Source organism: Vitis vinifera, chromosome 13 (genome assembly GCF_030704535.1).
Source record: "Vitis vinifera cultivar Pinot Noir 40024 chromosome 13, ASM3070453v1".
Lineage (NCBI taxonomy): Eukaryota > Viridiplantae > Streptophyta > Magnoliopsida > Vitales > Vitaceae > Vitis > Vitis vinifera.
This window is the reverse complement of record NC_081817.1, coordinates 19,624,946-19,640,831: the sequence shown is the minus strand read 5'-3', so window position 1 is coordinate 19,640,831 and position 15,886 is coordinate 19,624,946. Positions and strand designations below refer to the sequence as shown.

General features: G+C 39.0%; 1 protein-coding gene across 10 annotated transcripts in view; it reads left to right on the top strand.

Annotated features, from left to right (window-relative positions):
- The window catches only part of LOC100254054 (uncharacterized), a 57,107-nt gene that overhangs the window by 29,963 nt on the left and 11,258 nt on the right, over positions 1-15,886 (top strand). For 7 of the 10 annotated variants that reach the window (XM_010647242.3, XM_019217694.2, XM_010647240.3 and 4 more), the window contains exons 16-23: positions 60-147; positions 1,720-1,824; positions 1,901-2,005; positions 2,101-2,153; positions 2,267-2,330; positions 2,457-2,591; positions 3,896-4,008; positions 4,091-4,184. In XM_010647242.3, the coding sequence (XP_010645544.1) occupies positions 60-147; positions 1,720-1,824; positions 1,901-2,005; positions 2,101-2,153; positions 2,267-2,330; positions 2,457-2,591; positions 3,896-4,008; positions 4,091-4,184 (757 nt within the window). The remainder of the gene's footprint in view (positions 1-59; positions 148-1,719; positions 1,825-1,900; positions 2,006-2,100; positions 2,154-2,266; positions 2,331-2,456; positions 2,592-3,895; positions 4,009-4,090; positions 4,185-15,886) is intronic. The other 3 variants (XM_019217695.2, XM_019217697.2, XM_059742081.1) reach the window with 1 other exon arrangement.

Genomic DNA, 15,886 nt, shown 5'->3' with positions numbered 1-15,886 from the left:
TCATGGCATGTTTATTTATAAAATTTATTACTATATTTTGCTTCATTTCACTGTTGCAGTGTGGAATCACAAGAAGTAATTGATGCTGAACTTTCAGCTCGTGTTCTGCAGTTAATAAATGTTACTGACAGTGGACTACACAGTCAGGTACACCTGCTGCAGTTTTCCTACTTGCTGCTAGATTAGGATTATGAATGAAAATGGAAGCACTGGTTTTAAAACACTGATTCATCCTTCTGTTCATTTCTTGTACTACATACATCATTCACAGGATACACGATGAAAATGAGAATTTTTTTTCCCTGTTTTGATAAGAAAAGGAAGTTGTATTGTAGTAAATGAAGTTAAGATGACCAAAAGAATGAAGGATGAGAAGTCCTTCTGAAAAGAAAATGTAAATAATTATATAGACAAGAAGAATACAAAAAGAGAGCCTTTGGCTGCTCACTCCTAATCCTCAGGTCTCTGAAGCTCAAGGGGGTATAAGCTTCCCACAAAGTCAGAGAAGAAGCCCCTCTTTTTGCAGCTGATAGGCTTCCTGTCTTGCCAATCTATGCTTCCACAAGGAGCAACCCAATCCCCTAACAAGGTCCACAATTCTCTGCACCTTTTCTGCACCTAAGATGAAAATGAGAACTAGCATTGCTGCCTTGGTGACCATCTATAAGCACATAAATTTGGGTGTCAAATTGCATTATCGATTTTGCGTTTGAATGATGGTCTAAATAGGAGATTAAACAAATTGCCAGTCTACATTATACCGTTGAAAAGATAACAAATTCCTGGCATTTTTATTACAAATTTGGTGAAGCATCATATAGTGGCTTACTTTGGTATGTTATGGAGGTTTTGTACTTCATCTTAAGTTGATTTTGGAAGTGGCAAAATACTTTATTTATTGCATGGGGTCCTTGTCACTGGTTTTAGGAATCAATAATATAGTTGCAATAATGCTTATTTGGTTATCAATTGTGTAGTAGTTTGTTTTTTTTTTTTTTTGGGTGGTTTGGAAGGAAAGAAATAGGATTGCTTTTGATAATGAGGAGCTTTCGATGCATAGGTTGAAAAATTCTTTTGTTTGTAACCTTTGGTTGTGGACTAAGTCGGTTGTAAATGATGGTCCTCTCTCTTTACTCAGTTTTTTTGATTGGCTAGGTGCTAGTTGAGGGCTGGTGTTGTATTTCCTCTTCTTTTTGTGCCCTTTGGCGCCTCTTGTATACTCCCTGTATGCTTTTGGGTCAGCCTCAAGGTGCCCTTTTTTAATATATGCTTTTTGTGTGTTTGCCTATCAAAAAAATTTGTGTAGTAGTTTGTTTGATTGTCTTTTCTGAATTTCCTTTTTAAAAAAATTTAATGAAGGCACGACCTTTTTTTTGGCTCTCTAGTTGTGAATTTATTTGTTTTTGGCTTTGTTTTTTGATGGTTTTTTTATTGCTTTATTAGTGGTGATTGTATATGTTCTTGGCTAACTAGCCATCATTTTCTAGTGGATATTCATTAAATACACAATTTTGTATTTCCTGTGATTTGTAGCGAAGCACTCATTTTCTTGTTTACTATAGAAGCATTTAGGCTGTGAATTTATTCTTTAAAAGCTAAAATGAACTCTTATGTTTAATGAAGATTAAATGGATTGGCCTGTTAACTTTTTAATTTGTTTTCACAAATATCTTGGGAAACATTGAAACTATTGATTTTATTCTGTTGTCATTTTTACAGAGATATCGTGAAATAAGCAAGCAAAGACTCGATCGTGCCATTCTCACATTCTTTCAGCATTTTCGAAAGTCTTATGTAGGGGATCAGGCCATGCATTCTTCCAAGGTAATGAAGTTTCTGTTTTTCTTTTCCAGAAAGTGTAGTTTAAATATTCCCTTGAAGCTCTTTCTTTATGTTGCAGCAGTTATATGCCCGATTGTCTGAGCTTCTTGGACTACATGATCATCTGTTATTATTGAATGTGATTGTTAGCAAAATCGCTACAAATCTCAAGTGCTACACTGTGGTGAGAGTTGTGTACCTGCTACTTGCTCTTTAACATGCTACTCAAGTGCTCATTTATCTTTATTTTTTTTTATTTTTGTTTTGCATACATTGCAGAGTGAGGAGGTTATTGACCACACATTGAGTCTGTTCTTGGAACTGGCATCTGGGTTAGTTTATCACATCAATATCTGACTAGAAGAACTGGAGATGTCAGTTGTTTTGTTCATGCATTTTATTTATTTCCCTCAAAATTATTTTTTGGTTCACATATATTTCGCAGGTATATGACTGGAAAGTTGCTTCTGAAGTTGGACACTGTTAAATTCGTAGTTGCCCATCATACTGTAATTCAGCTGTGATATATTTAGTAGTTTTTTTTTCCTCTTCTTTGTTCTAACCTCACTTATCTGTCTTTGAAATCTTTATTTCCTCTTCATTTAGAGATTCTTTTCTTGAAATTCTAATTTCAGAAGGAGCACTTTCCATTTTTAGAAGAATACAGATGCTCTCGCAGCAGAACAACCTTCTACTACACTATTGGCTGGTTGATTTTCATGGAGGACAGTCCTGTGAAATTTAAATCTTCAATGGATCCCCTTTTGCAAGTATCTCTCCCCCTCTCTCTCTGTCTCTCATTCTCTCTTCCTCTCTTTCTCGCTTTCTCTCTCTCTCTCTCTCTCTCTCAACATGTCAGAGTTGTTGTGGTACTTTTAAGTATAGTTGTTAACTTGTAAAATGTATTGTGCATTGTTTTTCTATTTTTCTGTATTGAGTATTGTAAGTTTTTTTATATAGTGAAAAATAAATAGAAAAATATGTATATTTATACATACTTACTGAAAGTATGAAGTATAAAGTATTATATAACCAATTTCATGAAAGATAACAGAATCTAAAGAGTTAAATTATATCATATATTACGAAAACATTGAATAATAGAGTTTTGATAAGTTCAAATTAACAAAATATGACTTTGATAAATAGATTCATCACATAAATCACAAAAATCAACTTCTTCAATTTTTAGCTATGATTTTTAGTTCCAAATTCTAACTAGGCATATGCACTTATCGTGCTGTTGATATATATATATATATATATATATCATTAATCAATTAGCCAAACAAGGAGCAAAGCATATGGCTCCCTTTGGGGGAGATTTCCTTCCTCCTTGAGTGTCCAATATTTTTTCTCCTGTATATTTGCAGATTTTTTTTATGTGAGGTTGGGCTAGTTCTTTTGTGGTTATGGTTCTTGGTTACTTTCTACCAACCTTTGTACATCTTTGAGGGATTTCTTATCCGTCTTGTATTTGTCAATTGATTGGTGAATGAAAATGTTTGTTTCTGATTAAAAAATAGAAAAAAAAAAAAAAAAAAGCCATTAGAATTTTTAGAAAACAAAAAGTCTTTCAACTCCATATTCAAAAAGAGCATGAATAGCCTGATACAAAAATCCTTATTTCCTTATCTGGTAATTTATATTTAAAAAGAAAATTCGTTTTCTTGCAAAACTTCCACATGTTTGTGAATGGAACAATTTTCCTTATCTTCTCCCTTTTTCAATGCTTTGGCAGTCTAATTCTTATAAATGTCTTGTTACTGCTCTTGGCCCATATTTCATATCATTATGTTTGCCATGGAATATTCATGATTTTCTTTATCACAATTTTTTTTTTTCAGTTATTTGTCAAGGTGTCTACTGCTGTATAATCCTAAACTTATTAGCTCTTCTTTTAGTCTGCTATAATCCCTAACCTATTGGCTCTTCTTTTAGTGTGCATTTGCAACTCATGCCCTTATTTCAATTTTAATGTTTTTGGTGTTCAACAATTATACAACAGATTGGTACTATTTTTCCCTATTGGTTATTTATTTTACCATAGAAGGTGTGTTCATTGGTGTTTTAGGTTTTCATCAGTCTAGAATCAACTCCTGATGCAATGTTTCGTACTGATGCTGTAAAATATGCATTAATTGGGTTGATGAGGGATCTTCGAGGAATTGCAATGGCAACAAATAGGTTTGCACGTATGCTATTTTTGGGTTCTTCATTGTCAACTAAGGTCAACCGGTCTTATATTTTCTGTCTGAATGTCTTTCAGCCGCAGAACTTACGGGCTTCTATTTGATTGGTTGTATCCTGCACATATGCCACTTCTCTTGAAAGGCATTTCGCACTGGACCGATACACCAGAGGTGAAGTAAAATGGTTATTTTCTTCCTTATTTGATATATTGGACATGGAAGTGGCCCTTTTATCATTAAGTAGTCAACTTAAATCAGAATGGTCGTGTGCATTTTCTCTATAAGCTGTCAAGTCTTGGGCCACCAAGACTTTATTTTAGATATTCTTTTGTTTTTGGTTTTATCCATAAGGTGAAGTATAGAGTCTATGATTTCAAAGAGGCAATTTTGGTATCATGAAAATTCATTGAACATGAAATGGCTTCTTAGATGAACTAAGAAAAGGTCCTACAAGAAGCAACTTTATTCATACTTCTGCATTAAGTTCCTTTTAGACTCGGGGGTTACCTTAATCAAAATCATCCAAACATAAACAAAATCTATCATTTAATTTAAACAAGAGCTTGTGGCTTTCAAAAAGCCAATCCAGACAGAGCTTAAATCTTTTGCTCTCACCCTCTAGGCACATTCTTTTTTCTTCACACTGCCCTTGCAATATCTTTGACTGAAACAAAATTGTTCATGTTGCGGATGACCCCCATCTCTGTCCACTTTCTCTGACTTATTGTCTTGAATGAAGCTACATTTAAGTTCTCCTAAATGTATGCATTTCTAAATCTAAATCATTCTTTACTGAATTGGGGTCCTGGGATTTGATGACTAATTTCTACATGTTCAAAAACAATTGCTGTCAACTGGGATCCACACAATTCAATCTGAAGGAAGAAACTAACTTTTGTAATTCTACTCCATCCACACAATATAGTAGCATAACTTGTACTGCTACAGCACAATGATCCCTGTACAAATAATGTGACAAGATGTTTCTTTGAAACTGAGGTTTTAATTGATTCTGCATTTCTACAAATAGGAGAATTGGCTGTGACAATGGTTAGACTCTCTCACTCATTCCATAGAAAGTTGAATATTTCTCATAGTCCATGGGGCTTCACTCAGGTTGTAAAGGGGTAGGCTGGGGTTTGTCATTTTAAGTTTCCAGTCATGTGACAGTCTATATGTATATCTCTTGTGCTTTATTCTCACCCAACCTTATATAAAAGTGCAGTTGGTTTCATAAGGTTTATATTCTTTTAGGGAAATTCAAAGTTGATTAGGTATATAAGTGATTGAGTTGTTCTAATATGTAGAAATTTTATGATCATGACTTGATTGCATTTCTCTGGTTCTTGCTTAATTCCATTTCTATGAATAAAGCTATCCTGGTTTTCTTTATTAACTTGATATAACTTTTTCTTTTCTCCTTTAGTATTGGATTTTGCAGAAAGTCACTGTTTCTGTATGTTATAATTGATGGGCACATTTGTGTTCTCATAAATTTACAGTCTTAAGTTATTTGTATGCTCTTTTCTTGTTGCATCTGCTTGTCTATCTCTTGTGCCAGTTACTTGTCTAAAAGATTGTATTAGACAAGTATATTAAAATGAATGCAATTGACTTCAACTATTTATGAACACAGTTTAAGAGAAGAATGAAAATCTTATTATTTTCATTAAGAAAAAATAGGAATACAGATGCTTATTTATATACTACTATGTTCTGAATTCTAGAAAACTCTACAACTAACTTCTTATAAACTAGGAACAAATTTTTTAAAATACTAATAAATAAAACTGAAAAATCCTAATTTTTTCTACGCTAAAGTAGAATAAAATTAATTCCTAAACTTCTAGAATCTTCAATGCTCCCTCTCAAGCTAGTTCACAGATATCAATCATTCCTAGTTTGTTAATTAAGCAATTAAACATCCCTTTATGAAGTCCATTGATTAGAACATCTGCCAACTATTCTTCAGAAGGTACATAAGGTATGCAGATCAGTCCAGCATCCAGCTTGTCCTTGGTAAAGTGATGATCCACTTTAACATGCTTAGTTTTATCATGTTGAACTAGATTATGTGCATCGTTAATAGTTGTCTTGTTATCATAGTAGAGCTTCATTGGCTTCTTACGAGGAATTCTTAGGTCTTCAAACAGTTTCTCCAACCAAAGAAGCTCACAAATACCATGAGCAACTGCTTTGAAGTCAACTTCAACACTTCTTGCAACAATAGATTGCTTTTTACTCTCTGATAAAAAAAAAGATTGCTTTTTACTCCTCCAAGTCACTAGGTTTCCTCCTATAAAAGAATGGTAAATTGAAGTAGATTTCCTATCCATTATGCTCCCAACCCAATTGACATGCTTCAATTTGAAGGCTATTGTTGCTTCTAAACATTAAGCCTTTTCTTGGACTCGCTTTTAAATACTTAAGAACCCGATAGAGTGATATGGAGAACAAAAATGCTAGTATTTTTATCCCCAAAGGGAGAGGAGCAGTGGGGGGCTGGACCTCAATGATTGAGTCGCTAAGGCGTCTGAGTATTGTTAAGAAAGGGGATGAGGGCAAGAAGACTGAGGAGATGTTGTTGAAGCCTATCACGACGAAAACTTTTGCAGAGGTGATTAAACAGCCGATGAAGAAAGATCATGCAGCAATCAAGGTGGCGGTTAGAGAGAAGGAGATAAGTAGAAATATGGAAAAACTGGGTCATTGTTTGGTTGGGTCTTGGAACCTTAGATCTGGGAGAGGGGACGACCTGAAGGCCTGGGGAACCCTATTGGCAAAAGATTGGGAACTGAAGGGTAATCTGGGCATTGCAAAGCTGGAAAGGGGAAAGATTTTGTTGGAGTTTGAAAGATTGGAAGAAGCGAAGAGAGCTCTAGGTCTCGGAAGCATTACAGCAAGGGGGATTTATCTCCGTCTGGAAAAATGGAGGCCAGCGACGGGGTGCATGCTAGAAGGGGAAAAAAGGCGTGAGGCATGGGTGAGAATCGTGGGCCTCCCTGAGAAGGATTGGTGAGGAGTGTGGGGGGTTTCTAGCAATCAATTCCCAAACAGAGAAGCTAGAAGAGCTACAGTGGGCGCGGATCCTGGAAAAGACGAACGAAGAAGAACTACCCAATGTGGTAGAAGTTTGGATTGAAGATCTGTGCTATGCGCTAACCCTTTGGTGGGAGGTCAGGCCGGTCTTGAAGGTAGGGTCGGCAGGGCTGAGAGGGTTGAAGAATGCTGCAGTGGTCGAGGTTGGGGGTGAGGCTTGTGCACGCGCGAAGAAGCGCGTGATGGAGATGGAGGGTGTCACTAGGATCGAGACGCTGCAGCTGCTGGTAGATGGGACAAGGGGCCAGTCTGGTGGGTCAGGGCGTCCGGTGGAGCCCCGTTTGGGTGGGCTGAATGAGAGGGGCCCCTCTAAAGTCTTTCGGAATACTGAATTGAATTCTAGGCCTCCTGGGCCTGATCCAAATGCTTTCGAGGCTGGGCCGTTGCGGGGTGGGTCGTCTGGGCTGTTGGGTGATGGATCACATGCTGTTGGGCTGCTGCCGAGGGAGGATGTGGAACGGGCCAAGCCAATTTTGCAATCAGTAGTGTCTGGGCTGGGCTATAAAGATTTAGGCCCGTCTAGAGAGGCTTGCCTGTTGGGCTGGACTGGCCCACGGCTGCTGAAAGGGCCAGATGCAGGCATTTCCTCTTTCTGGTTGAAGAGCAAGGAGGAGATGGAGGATCCAAGCCTTGCGGAGAGTCCAAAGACTGATGGTGCCCTAATGGAAGAAGCTCAGAGGTATGGAAACACATCTAGTCTTGGTGGATTATTGGTCCCCGCTGCTTTCTCTTCCCCTCGTCTTTTTTCTGGTCGGACCCCTTTGGGGTATTACGACTTCTCTGGTGTTGGTTGGGAGGTAGCCCAGAGAGAATCCCAGGGCTGCATTGTCAATGGCTTAGGGTTTATGGAGCAAGGGGCAGTAGCCAATTGGGAGTTGATGGAGGCTAGCAATGGCAGTAATGGAGAAGGTGGAGAGGAGCTACGTCTGATCCGTACAGAGACACAGGAAGACAAAGGATGGGAAGAGGTTGATTGGGAAGATAGTGAATTGGCCAGGTTTAGCAAATTTCTGGGGTTTTCGACAAAAGGATTGGAGAAGGATATCTTGGACTTTTTGGTTAAGATCAGAAAAAGGAGGGAAAAAGTCCATAGTAAACTTCTTCTGGACAAATCGAAGTTTGAACGGGAGCTGAAAAGATTAGAATGCTCCATTAATTACGAAAGGGGGAAGAAGCTGAGGAATGGTATGCAAGAAAGAGGGGATCAAATGTTGGTAATCCAATGAAGTTAAGACTGTTAAGTTGGAACGTGCGGGGAGCTAATGATAGCTCCAAAAGAAAGGTGATTAAGGCCATGATTAGGAGTCAAAGGGTGGACTTGTTTTGTCTCCAGGAGACAAAAATTCAATTAATGGCTGAGGGAATGGTTAGGAGTCTAGGCACTGGGAGGTTTCTGGAATGGGGTGCTTTGGATGCTCATGGCTCTGCGGGTGGTGTGCTGATTTGTTGGGATAAAAGAACCTTGGAAATGATTGAGATGGAAGTGGGTCAGTTCTCTATTTCCTGTAGGCTAAGGAATGTGGAGGATGGGTTTGTCTGGATCTTCACAGGTGTTTATGGGCCATTTTCTAGGGAGGATAGGGAGGCTTTTTGGGAAGAGTTAGGGGCAATTAGAGGCATATGGAGTGACCCGTGGTGTATAGGGGGCGATTTTAATGTCGTCCTGTCTCAAAGAGAAAGGAGCAGTCAGGGAAGGATAAGTGGTGCAATGAGAAGATTCGCCCAGGTAGTAGATGATTTAGAGCTTCTAGATCTTCCGCTGCAAGGTGGTGTGTTCTCATGGAGTGGGGGCAGAAATAACCAAGCATGGGCAAGATTGGATAGATTCCTTGTGACCCAGTGCTGGCTGGATAAGTTTTGTGGGGTTGTTCAATGTAGGTTGCCGAGGCCCACATCTGATCACTTTCCTATTATGCTGAAGGGTGGAGGGTTAAGACGAGGCCCATCTCCGTTTAGGTTTGAAAATATGTGGCTGAAAGTAGATGACTTTAAGGACCTCCTTCGGGAATGGTGGCAGGGGACTGTGGTGAGGGGGAAGGCCAATTTTAGATTGGCCTCTAAGCTGAAGGTGATGAAACAGAAAATCAAAGAGTGGAATAGGGAGGTGTTTGGCAGACTAGAAGTTAACAAGAACTTGGCTCTCCAGCAGGTTGAGTTCTGGGACAGGGTGGAAAGTGATAGGAGCCTGTCAGTAAGCGAAACGGAAATGAAAAAGGAAGCTAAGGAAACTTTCAAAAAGTGGGTTCTTCTGGAAGAAACACACTGGAGACGAGTGTCAAGGGAGTTGTGGTTGAAGGAAGGGGACAAAAACACAGGCTTCTTCCATCGGATGGCCAATGCCCATTGTAGAAATAATTGCCTGGACAGAGTCAAAATCAATGGGGTGTGGAGGGCTGAGGAGCAGGAGGTAAGGGAGGGGATTGTGCAAAATTTCCAGCAACTTCTCATTGAAGAGCCAAGTTGGAGAGCGGATATTGAGGGGCTGCACCTCCCTTGCCTAAACTCTTGTGAGGCCGAAGGTTTGGAGGTGCCTTTCACTATGGAAGAGATCCACTCTGCTTTGATGGACACGAATGGTGACAAAGCTCCTGGACCAGACGGGTTTACAGGGGCTTTTTGGCAAACATGTTGGGAATTTGTGAAGGAGGAGATCATGGATCTGTTCAAGGAGTTCTTTGTGCAAAAATCTTTTGCAAAAAGTCTCAACACCACTTTCTTGGTTCTTATTCCTAAGAAAGGGGGAGCGGAGGATCTTGGGGAGTTCCGACCTATTAGTTTGTTAGGGGGACTGTACAAGCTTGTGGCCAAGGTGTTGGCAAATAGATTGAAGAAGGTCCTTGGAAAGGTGGTTTCAATGGACCAGAACGCCTTTGTGAGGGGGAGATAGATCTTGGATGCCTCTCTTATAGCTAATGAGGTGGTTGACTTCTGGTACAAGCGTAAGGAGAAGGGGCTGATCTGTAAATTGGACATCGAAAAAGCATATGACAGCATCAACTGGAATTTCTTTATGAAGGTCTTACAAAAGATGGGATTTGGGACTCGATGGATAGAGTGGATTTGGTGGTGTATTTCAACTGCCAAATTTTCTATTTTGGTAAATGGGGTACCGGCAGGTTTTTTCCCAAGTTCCAAGGGGCTGCGTCAGGGTGATCCTCTATCTCCCTATCTCTTTGTCATGGGTATGGAAGTGTTAAGTGCTCTCATAAAAAGGGCTGTTGGGGGAGGGTTCGTCTCAGGGTGCAGCCTTAGGGGGAGAGGAGGGCTGGTGATGGAGGTCTCTCATCTACTATTTGCGGATGACACAATCATCTTTTGTGAAGCTAAGAAAGAGTATCTAACCTCTTTAAGCTGGATTTTGGCTTGGTTTGAGGCGGCGTCTGGTCTAAGAATAAACCTAGCTAAAAGCGAGCTAATCCCTATTGGGGAGGTTGAAGAAATTGAGGAAATGGCTGTGGAGCTTGGGTGCAAAGTGGGAGCTCTTCCCTCAGTTTATTTGGGGCTGCCTCTTGGAGCCCATCACAAGGCCATATCTATGTGGGATGGGGTGGAAGAAAGAATGAGGAGAAGATTAGCCCTTTGGAAAAGACAATACATTTCTAAGGGCGGGAGAATCACCCTCATCAAGAGCACCTTGGCCAGCATTCCAATTTATCAATTGTCCCTTTTTCGGATGCCAAAGTCAGTAGCGAAAAGGCTTGAAAAGTTACAAAGAGATTTTGTTTGGGGAGGGGGGAGAATGGAAAGGAAAATTCACCTCATCAACTGGGAGGTGGTGTGCACTCAAAAAGTGAATGGAGGGCTTGGCATTCGGAAGATTGATCTCCTTAACAAAGCCTTATTGAGCAAGTGGATTTGGAGGTTTGCCTTTGAAGAGGATATTCTTTGGAAGAAAGTGATTGGGGTGAAATATGGTCAAGAAGGTCTTGGTTGGCGGACAAATGAAGCTCGCGGAGCCTTTGGGGTTGGGGTTTGGAAGGAGATTTTGAAGGAGGCAAATTGGTGTTGGGATAACATTAGGTTTAAGGTGGGCAAGGGGACTAGGGTAAATTTTTGGACTGATCATTGGTGTGGTGATGAGGCGCTGTCCAGAATTTTCCCTCAATTATTTGCTTTGGCGGTGCACAAAAATGCAACTATCAGTGAGGTTTGGGACTCTAGCCTTGGTCAAGGAGGTTGGAACCTCAGATTTGCTAGGGATTCAAATGATTGGGAGCTGGATTTAATAGAAGCTTTGTTTAACATGCTGAGGGATTTCAAGATTTCCCAAGAAGAGGATTCGGTGGTTTGGAGAGGCGGAGGTCAAGGTATTTTTGGAGTCAGATGTGCTTATAACCTGCTGGCTGCTCCTAACTCCCTTGATTTCCTGGTTAGATGCATTTGGGTGGACAAGGTCCCTACTAAAGCTGCTTTTTTTGCTTGGGAAGCTACATGGGGGAAGATCCTTACGTTGGATAGGCTCCAAAGAAGAGGGTGGCAGCTTCCTAATTACTGTTTTTTGTGTGGTTGTGAAGAGGAAAATGTAAATCACATTCTTTTACACTGTATAGTGGCTAGGGTTCTTTGGGATATTATCCTTGCCTTGTTTGGGGTTCATTGGGTGTTCCCAGAGACGGTCATAGAGGTGTTACTTAGTTGGAGGGGCTCCTTTGTGGGGAAAAAGAGGAAAAAAATCTGGAATTCCATACCGGTGTGTATTTTTTGGACGGTTTGGAAGGAAAGAAATAGATTAGCCTTTAGAGGGGGTTCTTTAGACATACAGAAACTCAAAAATTATTTTATTTGTAACTTGTGGAGTTGGGCTAGAGTGTACATGGGAGAGGAGTCCTCTTCGCTTTTACTCTTTTTGGAGTGGCTCGCGGCTACTTAAGGGCCGTTGAGGCTGCTTGTCTCTTTTGCTTTTTGGGGGGTGGCTGAGTTTGTATACATCCTGTATGCTTTTGGCAATGTTGCCCTTTAATACAAGTTGTGCTTATTTATCAAAAAAAGAACCCGATAGAGTGCCTTAAGGTGTTTTTCATTTGGAGAGTGAATGAATTTGCTTACAATACTAATTATAACCCTAATCTGCAAGAAGAAATTGGAGTTTCGGCTGGTTTACACCTTAGAGGCAAGGTCATATAAACTTCTTCCTCTAATTCACCATTTAGAAAAACATTCTTGACATCTGACTATTGTGAAGACCAACTCAAGTTGGCTGCAAGGGACAAGAGAACTCTTATTGTACTCAATTTTGCAACCAATGCAAATGCCTTGGGTAGTCAATCCCATAGGTCTATGTGAAACGTTTTGCAACCAGCCTTGCTTTGTACCTTTCAATGGATTCATCTACATAGTATTTCATGATAAATACCCATTTAAAACCCATGGGTTTCTCCCCCCTTGGTGCATCCACAAGTTGCCATGCCCTATTATTCTCAAGTGCCCTTATTTCTTCCAAAACAATGTGCTTCCACTCTAGAATAGCCAAAGCCTCTTGTATGTCCTTTAGAATTTCAACAGAAGATGGATTAGTAGTAAAGGCCCTCGTAGTGGGAGATAGCCTATGATATGAGACATGTTTAGCAATAAGATGTTTAGTACAAACCCTAGTACCTTTCCTAATAGCAATTGGAGTATTTAGATCATCAGTGGAGGTGCTTTCTACACTAGAAATATCAGAGGAAAGAAATTTAGTAGCTGGAATAACAGATGGAGTAGATTTAGGAGTTAGAATACCTATTTCTTCCAAGGTACATACACTTAGATGCGATGTTTGGTGACTTGTAGAAGATTGATTTTCCATATCTTGATCTTTCTTCCCCCTTGGGCAGACCCGAAGTTTGATACAAGGTTGTTCAAGTAGTGTTTCTCGCCCTGAATTTTAAATTAGTATAGGCATGGATGGTTCAAGTTGTGTTTCTCCCCTTGAATTTGAACTTAGCATAGGCACAGGTAATGAACCCAAATTTTTCCAAAAGGAATCTTCCCCAGTAATTGTTTCCCCTTAAAGAGGATTTTTAAAAAAGTTTGGCTTTTGTTTTCAAAGAAAGTAACGTCCATACTCATAGAGGGCCTCTTAGAAATGGAATCATAACATTTATACCCTTTTTGAGTTGGGGAATATCTAAGAAACACATTTGACAGACCTAAGGTTACCTAAAAAAAAAAAAGAAAAAAAGAAAAAATTGATAGACCTAAGGTCAAGTTTGGAATGGTGTAGTTTTTGGACATGAACAAATGCTATACATTCAAAGACGTTTAATGGGAGAGAGTTAATCATTCTGGTTTGGGGAAAATATTTTAAGAATTGCAATGAGGTTTGAAATTTCAAAATCCTAGTAGGCATTCTATTTATTAGGTAAGAAGCTGTAAGGATTGCAGCACTAAGGAACTCCCATGATAAGCATAATACTTTGAATAAGTGTCTATCCTTATGATCAGCAATTCCATTTTGGTGTGATGTGATTTATCCATACATGAGGATTGTTGAACAATGGCCTTGCTCTATCAAGTAAGGGCTAAGGATGATATTGAAGTATTCCTTCCCATTGTTGATTCTAAAAACCTATATTTGGGAATTGAGTTTTAACCATATTATGAAATTCTTTGAAAATTCTCTTGGCCTCAGATTTTTTTCTCATTAGATACACCTAATATATCCTAGTATGATCATCTATGAATGTTATAAACCATCTAGTATTTGTTAAATTTGTCACTCTTGAAGGTCCCCATATATCAATATGAACAAGAGTAGAACACTTGGATTCCTTGTAAGGTTGCAATTGAAAAGAAGAACGATGATGTTTAGACAATTGACAACTTTCACATTGGGAAAATGAAGGATTTTTCTTCTTGAACAAAGAAAGGAACAATTGTTTCAAATATTGAAAACTTGGATGACCTAGCCTATGGTGCCATAACATCATTTGATAAATTGTAGAAAAAGAAACTTCTCTAGTACTTGTAGTTTGAGCTTGTCTACTCTCAAGGGAATCCTCATCAAAGTATTATAGTCCATCGACCTCTCTAGGATTGCCAATCATCGTCTTCAAATGCATGTCCCGAAATTTATGTCAAGAGTGTGAGAATTTTGCAATGCCATTGGAATCCATAGTTAGTTTATTAGCATACAAAAGTTTGCATGCAAAATTAGGAACACGAAGAACTAATTTTAGAGTAAGATTCTTAGAAATATAGAACCTTCCGCTGTAACTGGAGACAAGGTACCATTTGCATTTCAAATCTTTAAATTTCTAGAACATGTAGTATAGGATGAGAAAAGTTAAAATTGACTAGTCATATGATTTGAAGTACCTGAATCAATTATCCAAGGTGTATAAAAAGAAACAATACTTAGAGCTCTAGGAAGAAAACCTTTATAGGATAAAGTGCATAAGGGATTTTGAGAGGACTGATTCATCAACTTGTACAAGTGTTCAAGTTGCTCTTCGCTAAACGGTGATGGTTCAATACTACTTTGAGAGTCTGTTAGTGTTTGCATTCCTCAAGTTCTTTTTGCAGGTTTTATTGCTTTCCAATTTAATGCTTTACCATGCAGCTTCCAACAGGTTTCCCTAGCATGCCTCAGGTTGTTGCTGAAATCACACAATCTTCCTTTCTCATCAAACTTCTTCCTTTGGCTTACGATTGTTGTTCCAACTTCAGTTGACAGGCCTTTCATAGTAGAAACACTAAGAGCAGAATTTTCAGAAACCACAACAGGTTTAATTGTCTTACCCATCATCATGGTTTTTTTACTTTATTCCTTTCAGACTTATGAGAAAACTTCTCTTGTAGAAGGAAGAGGTTCTTTAGCAAGTACATGTGATGGGGGAAAGCCTTTTAAAGTTTATTCAAGGAAGAAAGTGAAGACCTAAGTAAACTTTAAATAGGTTTAATATTAATTAGGATTGAATTGGGATTGGTATTTGTTGGAGTCTAATTAGGATTAGCTAGTTGAGTTATAATATAATTAGAATTTGAGTCATGATAGGTTATTAAAGTCCTAGTAGACTCTGGATGTTATAATTAGAATTAGAATTAGAATCATAATAGGTTATTAGAGTCCTAGTAGACTTTGGATTTCTTAGAGAAGCCTATAAATAGGCTAATCAATGTAAATCAAAGGAATGAATTTGATGAATAATGTTATACTTTCTTTCATTGCAAGGTTGCAACCCTCAATGGTGAGACTCCGTTGATTTTCTTCTAGGTGAGACTCCTAGAAGGCCTTAGTGAGACTCTAAGGTTTTTCCATCTTTTCTTCATTGTTTCTTCTTTCTCTCTATTTTTTATCTTATAATTTTCTCTACCATAAAATTTATTCCTTGGTCCTCTCCTTACACCCTAAAAATAAAACCCTAGCCCACCTACCCTTGAGTGTAGGCAACCATCCTAGGGTTGTCCTACATCAACATGTCCATGAATGTTGTACCCAGTTAGATTTGAGTTGGAACGATTCCAAGAACAGTAGGTTCTTCGTTAGATCTCTGTATTGCTCCTTTTCTAGTGGATCTAGAGATCCTTTTCTGTTCAGTATTGTGTGGAGGACTTGGGCTCCAGTGAAGGTCAGCTTCTTTGCCTAGGAAGCGACATGGGGTAGAAGTCTAACTTTGGAAAGAGGAGGGGTTGGAATCTTCCAAATAGGTGTAATTTGTGCAAATTTGAGGAGGAAACCATAGATCACTTGCTTCTTTTTTGCTCCAAAGCAAGAATGTTGTGGAGTTTGATTTACTTCCTTCTTGGTGTGGAGGGGGTTTTGCATTCCTCAATTAAAAGGAATTTGTTGGGTT